We start from the raw sequence: 21,948 nt of genomic DNA, 5'->3' as shown, positions 1-21,948 counted from the left end.
CCTGATCTGAAACGGAGGAATCTTCTGTTTCAAACCGTAAGCTTGAATGATCAATTGTCAAATCCATTTAGAAATGGTAGCTTTTGACGCTGCCTGTCCTCTATTGGAACCCTCTGGCAGCACAAACAAAACATCCGTCTTGCGGATCTGAGCAGTTGCCCCGAGATAGGCCTTAACTGCTCTTACTACATCCAACGAATGTAGAGATTTCTCTTCCAGAGAACAAGGATCTGGAAAAAAGGAAGGCAGAACAATGTCTTGGTTTAAATGAAAATCAGAAACCACCTTCGGTAAAAAACTAGGATGAGGGCGCAGTACCACTCCATCCTTGTGTATAATCAAATAAGGCTCCTTACAGGAAAGGGCTGCTAATTCTGAAACTCTTCTAGCAGAAGAGATGGCCACCAGAAAAATTAACTTCCTTGTCAACAAGACCAAAGGAATCTGACTTATTGGTTCAAAAGGCTGTTTCTGTAACACAGCCAGGACCAAGTTCAAGTCCCAGGGGTTTAGGGGCGCTTTAACCAGAGGATTAAGACGCATCACCCCCTGCATAAAGTTTCGGACCAAAGAATGCGAAGCAAGTGGCCGTTGAAATAATACTGATAAAGCCGAGACCTGGCCCTTGATGGTACTCAAGGCCAGCTTCATCTCTAATCCTAATTGTAGAAAATCAAGAATTCTACCTATGACATATTTCCTGGGATGCCAACCTCTGGATTCACACCAGGATACATAAGCTTTCCAGACTATGATAAATCATCCTGGAAGCTGGCTTCCTTGCATTAATCAAGGTAGATATGACAGGACCTGAAAGCCCACGACTCTTTAGAACATGGGTCTCAATAGCCAAACCGTGAAATTTAGCGTTTGTAAGGCAGGATGGAACACTGGACCTTGAGATAACAGGTCTGGGCGTGCCGGTAGGAACCACGGGGAACCCACCGTCATCCTTACGATTTCTGCATACCAAGTCCTTCTGGGCCAAGCGGGGGCCACCAGAAGTACCGACTTCCTTTCCTGCCTGATCCTGCGAAGGAGTCGTGGCAGTAGCAGAATAGGCGGGAATGCGTAAATCAGTGAGAACGGATGCCGCGTAAATCAGTGAGAACGGATGCCACGGAATCACCAACGCATCCGTCCCGCATGCAAGAGGATCCCTCGTCCTTGCCACAAATCTGTCTATCTTTTTGTTGAATCGGGATGCAAAGAGATCTACATCTGGGACCCCCCATCTTTGGCATATGGCCCAAAAGACGTTGGGGTGTAGAGACCATTCCCCTGGGAGTAACTGCTGGCGACTTAGATAGTCCGCCTGCCAGTTCTCTATCCTTGGGATGAAAACTGCCGATATGCATGGCACATGCATCTCTGCCCAGACTAAGATCTGGTTCACCTCCTTTTGAGCAGCTCGGCTCCCGGTGCCTCCCTGATGATTGACATAAGCCACTGCTGTGGCATTGTCGGACTGGATCCTGACCGGGCAGCCCTGTATCCTGAGAGTCCAGGCTTTTAGGGCTAGATATACCGCCCGGATCTCCAGAATGTTGATGGGTAAGGTCCTCTCTGTCTTGGACCATATCCCCTGAACCGCAGACTGTTCCAGAACTGCTCCCCAACCTGACAGACTGGCATCTGTTGTTACCACCGTCCAGGTAACCGGTAGAAAGGATTTCCCCTTCTGCAGGTTTTTTGGTATGAGCCACCAATTGAGGCTCTGACGCACCGCATGCGACAGGTGCATCGGAAAGTCTAATGCCTGAACCTTCTTGTTCCAGGTTGACAGAATACTGTGTTGCAGCATTCTTGAATGAAACGGAGCATAGGGAACTGCTTTGAATGAAGACACTATCTTCCCTAGCAGCCTCATACAAAGGCGGACAGAAGGACCCTTCTTGGTCCTGACTGCCAGAATCAGCTCCCTTAAAGCCGTGATCTTTGCCTGAGGTAGAAATACCTTCTTCTGGCTTGTATTTATGATCAGACCTAAATACTCCAGTCTTCTTACTGGTTTTAGGAAAGATTTTTCTAGGTTGAGGATCCAATCTAGGTGTTCCAGATACTTGACTGTGGATCTCAAGTTCCCGTTCAAGGAGGCTACAGACCGGTCTATCAATAGCGGGTCGTCTAGGTATGCTATGACAGCTATACCTTGAGCCCTTAGTCTGGCCAGAGGAGGGGCCAAGACCTTTGTGAACACCCGAGGTGCAGTGGCTATCTCAAAAGGCAGAGCCACAAACTGGAAATGGCGCCCTCCTACCTCGAAGTGCAGAAACTTCTGATGAGCAGGAAAAATGGGCCCATGCAGATATGCATCTCTGATGTCTATCGATGCCAGAAATTCTCCTCCCTGCAGGATAGAGACTACTGTCCGGACTGATTCCATGTGGAAGGACTGAATCCTTAGGAATCGGTTCAGATCCCTTAGATCGAATCGGTTCAGATCCCTTAAATCCAGAATGGGTCTGACATCCCCATTTGGTTTTTGGACCGTAAAAAGGTTGGAATAGAAGCCCAATCCTTGGTCCTTTGCGGGAACCATCATAATGGCCTCCTGCGACAAAAGTCGCTCTAACGCTAGAAGGAGCGACTGCTTCTTCTCTGGGTCTCTGGGGACACTTGATCGGAGGAACCGAGGAGAGGGAAATTCCTGAAACTCCAGCTTGTACCCTAAGGTTACCGTGGAGATTACCCATCTGCCCTGGAAATCCTCCTGCCAGAGCCCTGAGAACTGTCGCAGTCTTCCCCCCACTCGAGCGAGCGTGGGCGCCCCCTCATGCAGAGGTCTTAGTGTTTTGCCTAGTAGGCTTCTTCCCCCAGGACTTCTTTTGTCCCTGGGGTTGACTCTTGTCTCTGGACCCGGATGGAGGCAGTCGTCGAGACTGCCTGGAGGCTGAAGCCCCCGGCGCTGGGGAAAGAGTCCGTTTGAAAGAGGGACGCTTACTCTTCTTCTTAACAGGTAAGAGAGTGCTTTTCCCACAAGAGATTCTCTTGATATAGTTATCCAAGTCCTCTCCAAACAACCTTTCACCACGAAATGGAAACCTCGCCAGGAGCTTCTTGCATGGTGCTTTGGCTGACCAATTTTTCAACCATAGGATTCTACGTATATGCACCAACCCCAGTGAAAGACGGGAGGTTTGCACGATAGAATCTCTAATGGCGTCAACCACAAAGCATAAGGCCGCCAGAAGGTTAGCAAACCCCTGGGCCTGCTGTTCAGGTAATACTTTGATGACCTGCTTAACATGGTCTCTTAAGTATTGACAGACTCCAATCGCTGCTACTGCAGGTTGAGCCACTGAACCTGCTAAGGAAAAAACATCCTTCAATAGGGATTCCATCCTTTTATCTACAGGATCCCTGAGCATCTGAGCATTGTCTACAGGACAAGTCAGACTATTATTTATGGAGGAAATGGCGGCATCAATGGCCGGTATTCCCCACATTTTAATAAACTTTTCTTCCATCGGATAAAGTGTTGAAAACTTTCTCGGCGGAAAAAAACGTTTGTCTGGGTGATCCCACTCAGAATAAATGAGCTTTTCAAGTAAATTATGAACAGGAAAAGCCTGTGCTGCTTGGAAAGGTTTCAGTGACCCCAAAGCAGAAGAGGATTCTTTAACAGTTTCAGGTACGGGCAACTTAAATGTGGAGCGGACCAATCCAGTAAGGATCTGCACTAAGACTTTCTCCTCTTGGGAAGTCGCAGAGGGCCCCTCTCCACCTGATTCCTCCGAAGAGGAATCATCCGCCCCATCCCGATCCTCTGAAAAGGATTCCTCTCCTTTATCCCAGAGCTCCTCTTCCTGAGGGTCTTGGGGAACAGAGGAAGGCCTAGTACCTTTTCTTCCACTGAGTGAAGCTGTAATCACGGCCATTAATCTTTCCTCTAAACCATTAATGGTTGAGGAAAAAACCTCTTGTGTAATATATACAGGGGCTGAAGTGCCAGAAGCAGTGTAGCCCCTGACCCCAACGGCTCTCCCTGGCTAGCCGTCCCTGGCCCTTCAGGGGGGGAGGATGCTGCTGACAGGGGGCCCTCAGAACCTGAACGAGATCCCCTAGTGTCTCTGGTTCTTGGGGTGCTTGAACCTCTTCTACCCATAGTGCAAAGCAACAAGGTGTGAGGTATCACAAATGAACACTGACTGCTGAGTGATGTAGTCTGGCTAAAAGCCTTGCTACCCAATGCTCAGTCTGGTGTTACTTCAGTAAATGCTGCCTAGGAGAATGCCTGTGTCCCACCTTACATGCGACCTGTCAGCTCTGTGTCTCTCCAAAGGCTGTGTGCACCTGTACAGAGTGCCTTTAATAGCCTGCAGCTGGCCTGAGTGGGAGTCTAAGCACCTGTGCTGACGTACCGCCCCCCCCTCTAATTTCGAAAAAACGAGCGCTTCCCGCGCTGGCCGACTCTCCTAAAATAATATGGAGGAAGCCTGGGGTAGGGGGAGGAGGGAGAGAGGCTGGTAGTGAAGAGCCTGCCTAAAACGGCAACGGCGGTGATGGCGGCAGAGGCAGCGGTGCCCGAGCGGTATAACAGCTTTCTAGACCCCTGGGGCCTCCCTTTAGCCTGGGGGGAACATTCAATCATGAGAAATCCCCCCCATCCATCCTACCGTGAGCCGGCCGGAGACGCTGTGAAACTTGTGCAGCATGAACACCTTGAGACAGACGTCAGCATGTGAAAGTTTGTGCTCTTGGCAGCCCCCGGTGGTCACAATAGGCATAGCATGCATTTACCTTAAAGGAGAAACCTACTAGAATTAGAAAATTCTGTGGAATCTCCCTTACCTTATCCAGCCACAGGGTTCAGTTTACACAGACCCAATCTTCACCTCTCACGGAGGGCTCCGTTTGAAAAAACCGTCAGAGACTGGGGCCCCCTACGAATAGGGGGATCCTGCAGTTCTGGGCCCGTAAAGCACCCGGCTAGAAATTAGGCTAGAAAACCATTTTCTAATATGCGGGGTCCAGCTCTCTAAAAAGAGAAGCGTTACAGGTAAAACCTCGTTTCTTCGGACACGAGGCCCGGGTACCATCCAATTCGGCCTAGAAAGGACACTTTGAATAGATCCGTTCGCCTGGCTTGCCCCAGTATAGGATATAGGATATTCCCTTTGGAGCTCAGCACAGTACATCTTTACACGTCCATCACCTAAGACACTGGCGTAAAAACTGAGTTATCCCTGCAAGGGGAGGGATTATATAGGGGGTTGAACTACCTGATAGGGTGTGCCAGTGTCCAATCACCAGTGATACCCTATATAACCCATCAGTAATTACTGAGGCTCTGTGTCCCGTGATGTTCGAGAAAGAAAAATCTTTTTTTGGACACTTGATATTAAGGAATAATACTAAATTTCTTTCACTGTGAGCTTGCTTGTTACAAAAATATTTTTTTATGTTCATAGGTACATTTTTTTAGCAATATTGATTTTCATTGTTTATGGCACCATCTATGCATTTGTAAGATTCAGTATCACACAGCGCTGCATTTTTTTGTTTTTTGAGGATACAGTAGATAGTCAAACTGCTGACAGGATAGCATACAAGAGATGGTTACAGATTGCAGACAGGATACAAGAGATGGTTAGAGACTGCAGACATGATACAAGAGATGGTCAGAGACTGTGGACAAGACACAGGAGCTGGTCAGAGACTGTGGACAGGATACAGTAGATAGTCAGAGACTGCAGACATGATACAAGAGATGGTTAGAGACTGCAGACATAGGTACAGGAGATGGAGAGACTGCAGACATGACACAAGAGATGTCAGAAATTGTGGACATGCTATATGAGTTGTTGAGACTGGAGTTAGCAACTGACCAAAGACATTCTACATGGGACTGCTAGAAATCACTGCTATAACACGGCAATAGGGAAAAGCAGATTAGTGTTTGCAGGGACTCCAAGGGCCACACAAAACATGCTAAAATGGCCGCAGGTTGAACACCAGGTGTCTATAGGGTAAAAAGAGGGTTGGTTTTTGTGATCCCCACCTCTTTATAGCAATTCCTGTGTGCAAGTCACACCTATCATGTTAAGGCCAGTGAATGAAAACACAGGACAGAGACATTTTAGAATAGCCAGAATGTTACCAGAGCTACATCAACTTAGAAGAACCAGAATTAGGTCATTACTGCAGAGCCAAAACCTAAACATAGGAGGACATGCTTCGGCTATTGCAGAGTGAAAGACATGCAAAGAAGCAACAAACATCCCTTAAAATCACGGAAAAAAAAAAAATTTATGATCATTTTCTAACATTATTATTTTGCCCAATGTGTCAGATGACATGCAACATACACCCCATACCTCAACAAACTGATCAGTGCATTTATTTTTTCATAGGGCAAAGGGCAACAATTTTTGACTTGAGATTTACAAACATGTAAAAGAAAAAAAAAAAAAAGCTCTGGGATCCATCCATCTGTGGGGCTATGTCCTTTCCAGCCAAAAATAGAAAATATTTTATCGAGTGCTCAGTAGCAGAATCAAAAGCCATGGTGAACTTTCAATATATTCACTTTTTCAATCACATTTGAGAAACCCCCACTATTTTGTGTTCCCATCCAAACAGCATACATTTTTTACATCATCTTTCTAGTTGTTTCAAATTTTAGCAGATTGCTACTATTGCCTTGAAAAGATGGAAGGTGAAGGTAAGGTACAGAAGTAGGGACAATTTTGTTTATGAAAAAGTGTATTCACATACAATGCAGAAGTCAAGCCCTAAGATCTTTAATTGTTTGTTAGGAAAATGTTCAAATCTAGTTTACAACCTGTCAATGACGAGACTTGCCAGCAAATTACAGAGTTAATTGTGTTAAACTCCACAACCTGCTCCTTAACATAACATAGCAGGGGAGAGCTTAGTAGGATTTTATGCAAGTAAAATGCATGTAAAAAGGCAATGCATGTAAAAAGGCAAGCAATAATATTTATTTATTTAAGGAATGCCAAGTTAATGGGAACATAACACAACATATAACAACCTTGTTTTTTTATTTTTTTCTTATTTTTCAGCTTTGATAAGCTAAAAGGTCTTCCATTTTCTTGACATGTTCCTACGCACAGCTTACCATAGAGATTTGGCAATGCTAAAGCTGACTGAACTCCCACGCTTTTGCAGAAATTACATCATATCGGCCCGCCCAATTTAAATGGCTGGTGCTCAATATCTGGAAGCTGGAGGTTCAAAGATATCAGGGGCTGGTGGGGTGCTCCAGGACATCACATCTCTGGAGCCAAGGTGAGTAAAGTTCCACTTTAAGCTCCCAAATACTTTTTTTTGTAAAACTGTATTGCACAGCTGTATTGCAAAAAGAGCAAAAAAGAATGACTATAGGGAGACACAAACTCTCTAAAATATAAATTACCTGGTAGTATAAGACTTAACCAAATTGGTACAAACCTAAACAAATTAAGAATACATACTGGTATTCATAACCTTACAATAACCTACAAAAGAATCATCACTAATAAATGACGGAAATCTTTGTACATACCTATAACTGGATGATAATTCTTTAACTGTGTCACATACATTGAATCTTTGCCTTCAGGCACATCTTCAGAACTATCACCCAGAAAGAGAGAAGTCTTGTGTTTTTCTCCTTTATTTTCTTTGTTTTGTTCATCAGGCTCAGCCTTACCGGTAGCTGATGAGCTTTGAGGCAAGCGTGTGCTGAGATCAATAAAAAACATTAAAACAAAATAATGGAATGAGGTATAATTTAACTGTTTCCAGGTGAAGGCTTGTCTGCTTTACACTTACGTACCGGTTCCCTGAAGTAGAATTGGACATACGAAAGCGAATTTGTTCAATAGTGCTTTTAACTAAAGGATCATTTGGATTAATTGATGGATGAACCACAAATTCCACCTGTTAAAAGTAATAAGAGATAACATACTATAAAATGATCCCATTCAGAAAACAAACAAAAAGGTAGAGTTCACACTGGTGCGATGCGGGAAACTCTGCAAATCCAGTGCGAGTTCCTGAATTGCACCTCAATCAACGTTGGTTCACACTGCCCTCTGCGAACTGCTGCGGGTTGTTGGAAGAACAGCAGCATGTAATCCAACGATGTAAAGTTGCTTTATAATGTGAACCATATATATGCATGATACCTTTTCTATCCAGCAGGTGGCCCTGCAGTGTTTTAATATGTATTCTATGGTAAGGTAATCAGAGGAAGTACCATCCTTATTGTGTTATATGTTCTTGTATTTTTCCTACTTCCTGTTTTCTGTCTACATGATGTAAACCCATCATAAAGATATCATCCATGAAAGTAAAGGTGTTCTGCTGTATACCAAAAGCTTCCAAAGCGCTTATATCAATATTCTGCACAATAGGTTATGGGTCCCAGGCACTGGAAAGGATACCCCAGCGCACCCAGAAGGAACCTAGGCACTGGAAAGAATTCTACAGTGAATTAGTGAGTACTGCATGCAAGCTACTGAAAGATGGCAAGCGGTTCAGATGTGAAGCTTGCAATAGCAAACCTAAACAATAGCAATTACCAGCATTTTAAACTGGAAATGCTTTTTAGCATGGATGACTTGTGGCAAGTGCTGAATACAGACAGACCCACAAATGGAGAGACAGAGAAATGGGATAGGACGGATAGACAAGCCAAAGCAATTCTAAGCTTGCTAGTGGAAGATGACCAGTTTCTCCACATAAGAATAGAGAAAACAGCCAAAGGTATGTGGACTACATTACAAAAGCTGCATGAGCGTTCAAGTCTAAACAACAAACAATTTTGCAAAGAAAGGTGTACCAGATGAGACTACAAGGCCAGCAAATGTGTGTGACCACTTGAATGCTATGCTAGAGATCATAGAGCAGCTACGTGTCATTGGAGAGGACATCAAAAGATAACCATATTGTTGCCATGCTCCTGTGCAGCCTTCCAGAGACATTTACTGCTCTCATTAAGGCTTTAGAAACCAGACCGGAGCACGAGCTGATGCTAGCATATGTCAAAAATGGGGTTGTGACCTGTCCACTTGTTTTTGTGTGAATGCACCAACATGCCTCCATCCCATTAGGTACAGAAAAAGTGGAGAATGGAAGCGGGACTTTGTGTGAGGCATATTGGTGAGTATGTCCACATTGCAAAGAATATTATGATAGGATGTCTAAAGTGGATCCTGTATCGAGTGATAATACCCACAAAATATGTTGCAAGAAAAAGGTATACAGTTTATTACCACAAGGTCATAAAACCAAATACATAATAAAAGGAACACATTTAGGCTATGATAAAACATGTTAACATAAGTAGGTTTACAGACATGGTTCGAATGATGATTATACATGTACAGGACATGGTAAAATGGTGTAATACATAGTACATAGTACAGTAGATAGATGTTTGCATCAATAGATGTTAACTCTACGCGTTTCTTGGCTTGAAACCAATCGTCAGGAGTCTGATGCAGTGTAGCTGCATTGAAAAAATAGCTGTATGTCAGTAGAAGTATGGGGAAAATGGACGCATAAAGATGCTAATTTTTTCTGATATACTCACAAATGATGCATGGGTGAGTGATAGCCCATACATTATGGTGCAATGTAGGTCCGGGTCCACTGAATCTCCCCCGGGGTTGAGGCAGAGAGCACGCCCCAAAAGACCGTCGGCCCCGACCGACAGGGTGGCCGGAGCCCCTACACGGGCCACCAAGCGGGGACAGATGACGAGGCCCAGGGAATAGGAGAAACACTAGGAATGAAAAGAGGAGATGTGAATGTGAGTAAACTGGGTGAGAGGTGGGGAGTGAATGTAGAAGGAAAGACAAGGAATGGGGCCCAAAGTGTGCATGGGTATGAATGTGTGAAGTAACCCATCACAAAAGGAAGAGGTGTGTGAGCCGAGATGTGAGTGTGCAAAAAGGGAAGCCACTGCAGGTGTCAGTGGAGAGGTGTGAGGATATGCAAGAATATTACCTGTGGTGAGACTGCCGAGCCAGGTGACATGCCCCAAGAAGACATGGTGAGCGCTCGAGGTGCCCGGCCTATGACAGCCGTTGCTGCTAGCATATGTCAAAGGGAAATTAATCGATGAATATGACAGAAGGAAAGAAAATATGCACCATGATGACAAAGTTCTTAAGATATACAAAGGCACAAAGCACAACAAAAAAGGCATAGCCTGTTTTGCTGTAAAAGGACCGGTCACTTAAAAAAAAGGACTGTTCTATCTGAAAAGCCGAGCAGCGAAAGCTAGAGCTATCCACAAAAGATAGAGTCAAAGCAGCCACAATAGAAACTGCAGACACATCATGGAGTGGCACCTTTAAAGTGACACAGTGTGGCAAGCCATGTGGCTGGTGCATAGACTCAGGTGCGACAAGCCACATGACTAGAGATGAGACTTTCTTCACAAACATTGATTACAGTGGAAAAGACAGTTTTCCTAGCAAACAGGAAAAGCATCACCTCCGAAGGTAAAGGCCAGGGCTTCCTGAACTGCACTACACCACAAGGTGGTCACCACAGTATCCATGTAAAGAAAGTGCTGTATGTTCTAGAACTAGAAGGCAGCCTTCTATTAGTGAAAAGTCTTGCAAACAACCATCTCACAGTTAAGTTCCAGGGTGATGAATGCACAATTCACAATAATAAGCAATTCCTCACAAAAGGAAAACTGGATGATCACCTATACAGGCTCATCACCACAAACCAGTAAGCCAATATAGTCGCTAATGACCTACACAGCAAATGTATTCACTTATGGCACAGACAGCTGGGGCACAGAAGTCCAGAAGCTATACTAGACATTATAAAGGGAGGCTTATCAGAAGATTTGACAATAGTACCTTCCAAAGTGCTCATGAAATGCAAGTGTTGTATTGAAACAAAAGCCACACGTGCTCCCCTTCCACAAGCATACCAAAGAAAAACTACCCACCAGCTGCAGCTCATACACAGTGATGTATGAGGTCCAATGAAAACTCCGTCAGGCGGGAACAGATATCTACTGACTTTCATTGATTATTCCGGGTACACAACTACTTATCTGATGAAACACAAGAATGAAACATCAAAGAAACTTCAAGAGTTTGTTGCCATGTCTAACAACAAATTCCAACGGAAACCAGTAATACTACACACCAGCAATGGGGGGAGAATACATAAACAAAGAAGTGGCCTCATATCTTAAGAGACAAGGAATAGTACAGCAGGCAACCACCCCATACACTCCTGACCAAAACGGTGTAACAGAAAGGGAAAAAAAATAAATAATTGCACTCTTATAGAAATGGCCAGATGCATGTTGTCGTATGCCAACCTACCTTACAAGTACTGGGGAGAAGCAGTCATGACTGCAACCTACCTACAGAACAGACTACCCTGAAGATCCACTAAAAGTACTCCATTTGAAATGTGGCATGGATAAAAGCCTAGCATAGGGCACATCAGAGTGTTTGGATGTAAAGCATATTCCAAGTGAAAAGCAATCCAAGCTGGAGAACAGAGCCATAGAGGGCATTCTAGTAGGCTACAGCGAGCAAACTAAGGGTTACAGAATCCTACACCCAAAGATTGACAAAGTGACAATAAGCCGCAGTGTTTATTTTGATGAAAGCTCATCACCAGAAACACTGATCCCTGAAACCCGTGAAGTGAATATGCCAAGCAAACCAGAAGAAAAGGTCAACCAAAGCCAACCTTTGCAGGAGTCAGAACAAGAGCTGGAACTCACATTGCTTAAATCAAGTTCCCCACCAGATCCTGAACTACCTGAAGTCAGAAGATCCACTCGGACTACAAAAGTGATACCACCCCACAAGCTGTCATACACTGTCAAAACACACAGCATACTTGAACCAACATCCTGGGAATACATAGAAAAACTGCCAAAATGTAAAGCCAATAAATGGAGAAAGGCAACAGAAGAAAAATTAAAGTCACTTCAAGAGAATAAAACCTGGGACACTCACAGAGCTCCCTCCTAACCGCAAAACTATAGGAAGTGGACTTTCAAAATAAAGTCAGACGCAGACAGGAATCTCCACAAATACAAAGCCAGACTAGTTGCCATGGGTTACTCTCAGAAATTTGGTGAAGTTTACGATGAAACATTCGCTCAAGTCGTAAAAAAACACTCCACTTCTAGAGCACTTCTTAGTGTTGCAGCCAGGAAGGGCATGCATGTCAAACACCTAGATGTTAAAACTGCTTTCCTATATGGAGACATTAAGGAAGATCTCACCAGGGTTTGAGCAAGGAGACAACCTTGTGTGTAAACTTCAGAAGAGCATCTACGGTCTTAAGCAATCTGCAAGGATGTGGAATGAGAAAGTGAATGAAGTGCTTACTAGAGAGGGATTCTCAAGAAGTAAACAGTCCCCCTGTCTACTCCAGGAATCAAGAAGACTGATGGATATACATACTTATCTATGTTGAGGACATTATAACCTATTTTGAACAAGAAGGGGAATACAATCAGATAGTTCACAAGCTAAAAGAAAATTTTTAAATCAAAGAACGTGGGAACATTGGCTACTATCTGGGAATCCAAATAGAGAAAGAAGAAGATGGAAGTCATCTTCTCAGAAAACTTGGAACAATTCCATATGCAAGATGCAAAAGGAAGTGAAAACTCCTATGGAACCAGGCTATCAATAAGGCAATGAAGCAAAAAATAGGATTTTTTTTATAAAAGCTTACTTGTAAAATCTTTTTCTTGGAGTACATCACAGAGCCATAGTAGTTACTAAGTGGGGTTTTAGGCCACCTTCAGATGATGGACACTTGCACACCCCAAGACAGTAAGTCCACTCTCCATATAAGCCCTCCCACTACTGGGAGTACCCCAGTTTTTGTAGCAAAGCAATACATGTGTATTAGAAGAGGGGAGGGACCTCTGTGTCCCGTGATGTACTCCAAGAAAAGGATTTTACAGGTAAGCGGTTATAAAAATCCTATTTTCTTTATCGTACATCACTGGACACAGAACCATAGTAGTTACTATGTGGGATGTCCCAGAGCAATGCCAACTGAGGGGAGGGAGACACAACAAAAGTAGGGCACCATGAGACTAGAGGACTAATGCCGCGTACACACGAGTGGACTTTACGGCAGACTTTGCCCGGCGGACTTTTTGAATGAACGGACTTGCCTACACACAATCAACCAAAGTCCGTCGAATTCGTACGTGATGATGTACGACCGGACTAAAATAAGGAAGTTCATAGCCAGTAGCCAATAGCTGCCCTAGCGTGGCTTTTTGACCGTCGAACTAGCATACAGACGAGCGGACTTTTCGACCGGACTAGAGTCCGTCGGATAGATTTGAAACATGTTTCAAATCTAAGTCCGTCCAACTTTTGAGAAAACAAAGTGCGCTGGAGCCCACACACGATCGAATTGTCCGATGAAATCCCGTCCGCCGGGCAAAGTCTGCCGTAAAGTCCGCTCGTGTGTACGCGGCATACTGCGGCCTGCAGCACACTACACCCAAAGGCAATATCCTCATGCCTTTTTACATCCACCTGATAGAATCTGGTAAATGTATGGACTGAAGACCAAGTTGCGGCCTTGCAGATTTGAGCCATGGAAGCTTGGTGATGCATTGCCCACGAAGCATTAACAGCCCTAGTGGAGTGCACTTTGATTTGAGGCGGTGGAATCAAACCCTAAGCTTGAACAATTACTTGCCAAATCCATTTAGAAATAGTAGATTTCGATGCTGCCTGTCCTCTTTTAGGACCTTCAGGCAACACAAACAAAAACATCCGTTTTTCAAATCTGAGCAGTCACCTTCAAGTAGACTTTGACTGCTCTCACCACATCCAGAGAATGTAGTGACTTCTCTTCTGTAGAACAGGGATCTGGAAAAAATGAAGGTAGAACAATATCCTGGTTTAGATGAAAACCTGATACTACCTTTGGTAGAAAGTTTTTTTTTGAAAAATTATTTTTTTTGTTTTTGACAACACAGACAACAAACAGCAGTACCCGACCCAGCAAACACTGAGTCGGTAATAGGCTAACATGTACAGGTACATTTACAGAAACATGTCCTGTCTAACTGACAGTAGTGTTAACTATCAGACAATAACAAAGCCCCCCCCCCCCCCCCCCCCCCACCAACCCCCTTGCTCAGTTCCCTCTCCCCCTCATGAGTCATCCGGATACAGCAATCTTGCCCCACAAGATTGCGACTAACACTGTGACCAGAATCTAAAGGTGGAATCCCAAATCATTCAGCAGAACCACTGGATTCAAAGAGACTCAATTCAGCCTTCCCCCAGGTGCAGGTGTTAACCTACAGTCAGATCAGAATTATACCATGCCTGCCATACTCTATTAAATTTCTTTACGCAACCTCTAGATAAGTACGTCGCTTTATAATATGGCATCATAGTATTGACCAGCCCCTTCCAGAAGCGCAAATCAGGTGCCCCCGGTTTGCGCAACCGCAACAAAATGGCCTTCCTCCTATAGAACAAGAGGATATTAAGAAGAGTTCTATGGGCCCCAGACGGGACCACCTCTTCAATCAAACCCAGGAGGCACACCCTGACCGTCACCGGGACAGGAGTCATCAGAACCACTGATATACAGGAGGTGACCCCTGACAAAAACTGTTTGATCTGAGAGCAGCTCCAAAATACATGTTCAGCCGCCGCTGGAGCAAAAAAGCATTTCCAGCATTCCGCCTGTACCGTTGGATAAATAGACGCCAGCCTAGCTGGCGTATAGTAAATCCTATGCAAGAACTTAAAATGAATCAGTCTGTTCCTAGCTGTTACCAGATGTTGAAACAGATGTGCCCACATGTCGTCCCAGTCCTCTCCCTGAATGTCCGGGACCTCAGCCTCCTACCGTTCTCTACACTTGTGCACTGCCTTCAGCCTAGTTTTGAACAACTCTTTGTAAGAAACTGAGAGCGTCTTTGGAAGGTCATCTGTTGTAAGCAATTTCTCCAAGTACGAGGGAAAGGATTCTATAGTTCTGTTTTTAAATTGCGATTGAAACGCATGGTGCAGCTGAAGATACCTAAAGTATTGTGAGTTAGGCAGGTCATGTCTAGCTTTAAGCTGGTCAAACGTTAGCAATTCCCTGCCCATAATAATATCCTTGAGAATTTTGATTCCCCTGGTCACCCAGCTCATGGGATCTTCGAATGAGTAAAAATGTGACAATTTAGGGTTCATCCACAAGGAGGTGGAAGGAGAGAGACCCTGGTGACTGAGACACGCCATCCCAACTGCCTCCTCCCACGCCTTAATCGTGGCCGTCATAGAAGCAGTAAGAAGATGATCCATCTTGATACCTCTATGTATGGCCAACCACAGGAACTCATAGGAGCCAAGTGTGCCACTTCCAGGACCATGGCCGAGTCCCCCCAGGTCAGCCACCTATGAACAAACACCATTTGTTCAGCTATATAGTACTTCCACCAATCCGATAGGGCCAGACCACCCTCCCCCCATGGTTCCTGTAAGACTTTCAGTCCTATTCTGGGCTGTTTAGGAGCCCACAGAAACAAGCTAGTAAGACCAATTTTTTAAAAAAGGACTTGGGGATCCAAGTGGGAGCATTCCGCAAAAAATATAGTATGACTGGGAGGATTTTCATTTTCAATAGGTTAACCCATCCTATAAGCGACAAAGGGAGTTTTTGCCAGGCCTGGACTTTCTGCTTAAAAAAGATCAGGAGCGGTGCCAGATTAAAGGGGCATTTAGTCTGCCACATCTGCCGTAATCTTAACCCCTAAATACGTGATCTGCGATACCCACTTTAGTGGCAGGGCCGGGTCATGTCCCTGGCCCCAGCATCTAGAGGTAAAATAGACAACTTAGACCAATTAACTTTCAACCCAGAATACTGAGAAAACTCGTTCATAATGTGTAGCGCCGCCTCCAGTGACTCCCTTGGGCCTCACAGAAACAGCAACATGTCGTCAGCATAAAGTGCCAGGCCTTCGTCAATAGTCCCCACCCTAATTGCCTTAACCTCTTCGGCCGCTCTAAACGCAACCACGAGTGGTTCCATCATGAGGGAAAACAAAAAGCGCGACAGGGGGCATCCCTGTCTAGTGCCCCTACCAATTTAGAAAAATGGGGAAGTGTAAATTCCTAGGTGGACTGCCGTCCTGGGTTTATTATATAGTAACGAAATCCACCCTCGAAAGGTCGGGCCAAATCCCATTTTCTCAAGTACTGTCAACATGTAGTGCCAATCAATGGAGTCGAAAGCTTTTTCGATATCAATAGATACCACAATCCTAGTGGGTGAGTCAAAGTTAGGGAGCTGCAGGTGAGTAAACAGCCGCCTTAGGTTAGTGTCTGTAGACTTACCGGGCATAAACCCTGTCTGGTCAATTCAATATCCACCAGGGAGAAAATAATGCCCGCCAGTCTCTTTGCCAGAAACTTTGTTAGGATTTGTAAACCCATATTTAATAAGGCGATTGGTCTATAAGATGAACATTCTAGAGGGTCTTTACCTGGCTTGGGAAGTAGAATCATGTAAGCGTCGAGCATTGACATAGGCAATTGCTGATGTTGCATACAGTAGGCTAATAGTGCTGTAAGTTTGGGTGCTATCTGATCTGTGTAAATCTTATAAAAGTCCGCTGGAAACCCGTCAGGGCCCGGGGCCTTATGCGGGGGAAACGCAAAAATCGCCAATACCACCTCCTTATTAGTGATCCCTCCAAGACCTCACGATCAGTCTCGGAAGCGGGAGACCCCCCCAACAAGTCCTCAAAGGCCGACCGTTCATATGGAGGAATGGGTGCATACAAGGATGAGAAAGTCTTGAAACTCAGACATTTTGTCAATTGAGTCACTAGCCAGTCCTCGGTCCTTACGTCCGATAACTGGGATGTTTGCAAGTAGGTGAGAGTCTGCTACCAGCCTGGCAAGGAGCTTCCCATTTTTGTCACCCTCCGCAAACTGTGATTCTGTCCTATGCTTCACCTCCGTATGTGCCAGATTATTAAAATGCAGGGTGAGCAACCTCTGGCCTCCAACAAAGCAGCGTAGGAAGAGCACGAAGGAGTGCTGGTGTTGCTTTCTGCGCATTTCCTCTCTCTGTCTTGCAACAATTGAACCTCAGCATTTTTTTCCACCCTCTCTTTCTTTATAGCTGAAATACAATCCCCCCTGATTACCGCCTTAAATGCATCCCATACTATCAGGGGGTCAGCGGACTCCAGATTTGTCACCCAATAGTCTGTAACCAGGTCCATAAGGTGAGTAGTTATCCGATCATTTTGTAGCCAACCTGGCAAAAGTTTCCAAATGCTGCAATGATCTCCGTAGGGTCCTTATCCAGGCAGGGTCACTCGTGGAGTATTATGTAGAAAACATATTTAAGGGAGGAAGAAAAAGCACTTCATAGTGCAGTAGATTTTAAAAAAAACCTTTATTCCATATGATGGACAACTGACATCTATAAAAGCATTGGCAGACAAATTTTCAAATGAGATTCACAGCCGCGGCTCAAGCCAGCCAGCTGGTACATGGTGACGTCAGGTCCTACAGCTTCACCCGACGCTCAGTATTAGGCATCGACTGGGAAAGGAGACTAGGAGTCTAGGCAAGTATCCTGCTTCCATCAAGGTGAGTCTCCTGCAGAAGGACAACATGCGGCCTGGCTTGTTTAAGATACTGGAATACCGAAGCCCTCTTAAATTTACTATTTAGGCTTCGTACATTCCAGGAAACCATTTTAATTGGATTAGCCATGGTCACAGATCAAAATAATTTCAAAGTGGAGGCCCGCCATCCCCAGCCAATAAACGTAAGTGTACCGTGAGGCAAGGGACCCCTTCCCCGAAAGGAGGGCTGCCCCTACCAACAGAGAACTGAGCAAATTGTAACCCCCATACAAAAACCTAAACAAAAACATAACCCCCCCCCCCCCCCGCCATTATACCAGAACTAAACCAAAAAAAAAAGGTAAAAAATAGAACAACGTCCGGTATGTAGCTTTTAGTTCCAAACTGAAAAATAAAACCACGAAAAATTGGAAAAAAGTGTTGGAAGATCAAACGTCTGTGCGAAGGCCAACAGAACAAGTAATAATTTTCTGTGACTTCTGTAAGCGCAAGTGAAATAGTGCCCTCTAGTGGCGGCAAGACAAATAAACTCCTCAGGTTCAGTACATCGGAATTAAGACCAGGGCAGCTGGAATATAGCTCGAGTATGCAGGATAAAAAAAAAAAAAAAAGGGCAATAAAAATATAAAAAAGTGAAAAAAGAAAGAAAAAAAAATTAAAAGGAGGGACCTAAAAATCCAGTATTGCCCGTGACTACTCAGATTGTCCGAATCAATGTGCATACAGGTCAAGGCACAACAGGTGCAAAAGTGTAAGTTGTATACTTAGCCAGTCTCTAGCAGTCCTCAAGGGTTCCGGTCCAGCCATTCGCACACATCACTCGGATTGTCGAAAAACTTGACTGCGCCATTGTGTTGAACCTGCAGCTTGCTAGGATAGAGCATACTGTACTGAATATTGTTCTCCCTTAGCCTCTTCCTTACATCATTAAATGAGCGCCTTTTCCTCATGATCTCGGCTGAAAAGTCAGGAAACAGCATCACTTTGGCGTTTTCAAACTTTAGCTCAAAAGGACCAAGGAAATATGCCGTATTGCCTCAAAAGGCTGTTTCTGCAATGCCAACAGAACTAAATTCAAGGGTTCAGGGGTGACCTAACCGAAGGATTAAGCCGCGTTACCCCCTGAATAAAGCTACGAACCAAAGAATGTGAAGCAAGTGGTCGTTGAAATAATACCGCTAAGGCCGAGACCTGGCCTTTGATAGTACTTAAGGCCAGCTTAATTCCCAACTAGAGGTCGACCGATATGGGTTTTTCTCTGGCCGATGCCGATATTTAGAAGTCGCGGCGGCCGATGGCCGATATATGAGGCTGATTTTTTTGGGCCGACATGTTAGGCCGATTTTTTTTTTTCCCTTCATCTCATAAAATTTAAGAGACCCCTTTCACACTGGGGCATTTTTCAGGTGCTTTTGGGCTAAAAATAGCACCTGTAAAGTGCCTGCAAACTGGCTCCCCTGCAGTCTCAGTATGAAAGCCCGAGTGCTTTCACACTGAGGCGATGCGCTGGCAGGATGTTAAAAAAAAGTCCTGCAAGCAGCATCCTTGGAGCAGTGTATACCTCTCCTCCACCACACCTGCCCATTGAAATGAATGGGCACCGCTGCCGAAGCGATTTGGGTGCCTGCAAAGCAATTCGGCAGCGGCGCTTCACTGGCGCATTTAAGCCCTTCCTTGGCCGCTAGCTGGGCTATAAGCTGCCCGCTATCAGCCGAATAGAGCCACTAAAATGATGGTAAAGCACCGCTAAAACTAGCAGCGTTTTACCGTCAACGCCTGCCCGCTCCAGTGTGAAAGCAGCCTTAAGTAATAGGTGATACAGAAAATGTCTTACATTTAAACATTGACCGCCCGTCCTATTACAAAATGACAGCGGCAAAGTGGTTTGAAAATCCTGACTGGACGTCATATGACGTTCTTCAGGATGCACCGCTATTGCGTGCCCCCGGGGGCGCACATCACAGCGATCGGGGATGATGCTTGTCCGTCGGACAAAAACCACAAGAATCACCAACTTCACTTACTGCTTGACCCTGCGAAGAAGTTGTGGAAGGGAATGCATAAATCAGTGAGAACTGATTCCACGGGAACACCAAGGCATCTGTTCTGCACGCTAGCGGATCCCTTGTTCTTGACACAAAGTTGTTGATCTTTTTGTTGAACCTGGATGCAAATAGATCTACGTCTGGGATCCCCATCTTTGGCATATTGTCAGGAAGATATCGGGGTGAAGGGACCATTCTCCCGGGAACAACTGCTGGCGACTCAAGTAGTCCGCCTGCCAATTTTCTATTCCTGGAATGAAGACTGCCGATAGGCAAGGTACATTGTTTTCTGCCCAAGTTAGGATATGATTCACCTCTCTGGGCCACACAACTTCTCGTGCCCCCTTGGTGATTGATACAGACCACTGCTGTGGCATTATCGGATTGGATCCTGACAGGACAATTCTGTAACCTGAACATCCAGGCCCTGGGTAAGGTCATTTCTGATCTGGACCAATTCCTTTAGACAGTCGCCTCTTCCAGGACTGCTCCCCAACCTGAAAAGCTGGCATCTGTTGTTACCACCTACCAGGTAACTGGTAGGAAGGCTTTTCCCTTCTGCAGATTCTTGGTTATCAACCACCAACTGAGGCTCCGGCTCACCCTTGGAGACAGACACATTGGGAAATCTAGAGCTTGGACCTTCTTGTTCCAAGCCGATAGGATACTGTTTTGCAGCAGCCTCGAATAAAACTGAGCATAAGGGATGGCCTTGAATGAAGCCACCATCTTTCCCAACAACCTCATGCAAAGTCGAATAGAAGGATTCTTCTTTGCCTTGACTGCCTGAATCAGTTCCTTTATTGCACTGATCTTCGCCTGGGGCAAGAATACCTTTTTCTGGGCTGTATCTATGATCTGACCCAAGTATTCTAATCTCCCTGATGGTTTTAAGGAGGATTTCTCTAGGTTGAGAATCTAACCTAGGTATTCCAGGTAGTTGGCTGTGGTGACCATACTTTGGTCTAAGCGGGCTGCCGACTGGTCTATCAAGAGCAGATCATCTAGGTAAGCTATAATTGTTATACCTTGTACCCTTAATCTGGCTAGAGGAGGAGCCAGGACCTTTGTAAACACTCAAGGTGCAGTAGCTAGACCGAAAGGCAGAGCTACAAACTGAAAATGAAGATTTTCTACCTCGAAACGTAGCTATTTCTGGTGAGCAGGAAAAATAGGCACATGGAGGTATGCATCCTTGATCTCGATTGACGCCAGAAGCTCTCCACCTTGCAGGATGGAGACTACTGATTGGATTGACTCCATGCGAAAAGAGCAGATATTCAGAAACCGGTTTAGATCTTTGAGATCTAGAATGGGTGTGACATCTCTATTTGGTTTTGGTACTGTGAAAAGGTTTGAATAAAACCCCAATCCGTGCTCTTCCATGGGGACCACTGAGATCACTTTTTGAGACAAAAGATGGTCTAATGCTTGAAAGAGACATCTTTTTCACTGGATCCCTGGGAATGTTTGATCTGAGAAAACGAGGAGACAGGAACTTTCCGAACTCTAGTTTGTACCCTAGAGTTATTGAGGAAGTTATGATTTATGTGTGTGAGTGCGCTACTCCTTTACCATACACCACTCTTATTTGTACATCACTTTCCTATTAATGGTTGATAATTAATGAAAAATTAATAAAACCCCCCTTTTTCCCCTAAACATAATATTTGTGTTCCACCTACATAACGTATCAATCTCTATGTCAAAATCACTAACATGCAGATTGAATTAAATTATCCCTTGCAAAACGTATCAATCTCTATGTCAAAATTACTAACATGCAAAACAAATTAAATTATCATATAGTCCATGTGCAAAAAGTGCAAATTCCTCAATATTAGCTGTGATTTCGACTCTTTACGTGCCGCCGTGCATCATCTGTGATTCATTGTGACTTTTGTGACACACCACCACCGTTTGGATCGGCCACTCAGCAGATATTCCTTATATAATAAGCCTTCGGTTCATTAATGGGATAACCACTCCACCTTTAGTACTGCTCTCCTCCTGCTATACTTGAGCTTTGGTATTCCTCATGCAAGATATATGGACAACGATCATTGCGCAATGCGTTTAAAACTATTTATTGTCATAAAAATACAAAAGTGTACACTCACATTTAAAAGTGCCCCCTAGCCGGCACTAAGCTATTCCAGCAGTTAAGGATGGGTGTCATTCAATAGCGTGGTCTGCCTGTATGCATTGTAAGTGATCCCTGCATCTGGCTTGCGCTGCACCCCTCGTTCCCGTTCGTATCTCCATCAGCTATGGACATTCACGTGATTCAAAATCTCCCAGCAGCCT

General features: G+C 44.8%; 1 protein-coding gene across 1 annotated transcript in view; it reads right to left on the bottom strand.

Annotated features, from left to right (window-relative positions):
• Positions 1 to 21,948, bottom strand: part of GTF3C1 (general transcription factor IIIC subunit 1) — a 395,149-nt gene that overhangs the window by 235,382 nt on the left and 137,819 nt on the right. The window contains exons 13-14 of the mRNA XM_073633018.1: positions 7,787 to 7,890; positions 7,514 to 7,692 (exon numbers count right to left, since the gene is read on the bottom strand). Coding sequence (XP_073489119.1) covers positions 7,514 to 7,692; positions 7,787 to 7,890 — 283 coding nt within the window. The remainder of the gene's footprint in view (positions 1 to 7,513; positions 7,693 to 7,786; positions 7,891 to 21,948) is intronic.

This window comes from Aquarana catesbeiana, linkage group LG06 (assembly GCF_042186555.1).
Source record: "Aquarana catesbeiana isolate 2022-GZ linkage group LG06, ASM4218655v1, whole genome shotgun sequence".
Classification (NCBI taxonomy): Eukaryota; Metazoa; Chordata; class Amphibia; order Anura; family Ranidae; genus Aquarana; species Aquarana catesbeiana.
The sequence above is the reverse complement of the archived record's forward strand: the minus strand, read 5'-3'. Positions and strand labels throughout refer to the sequence as shown.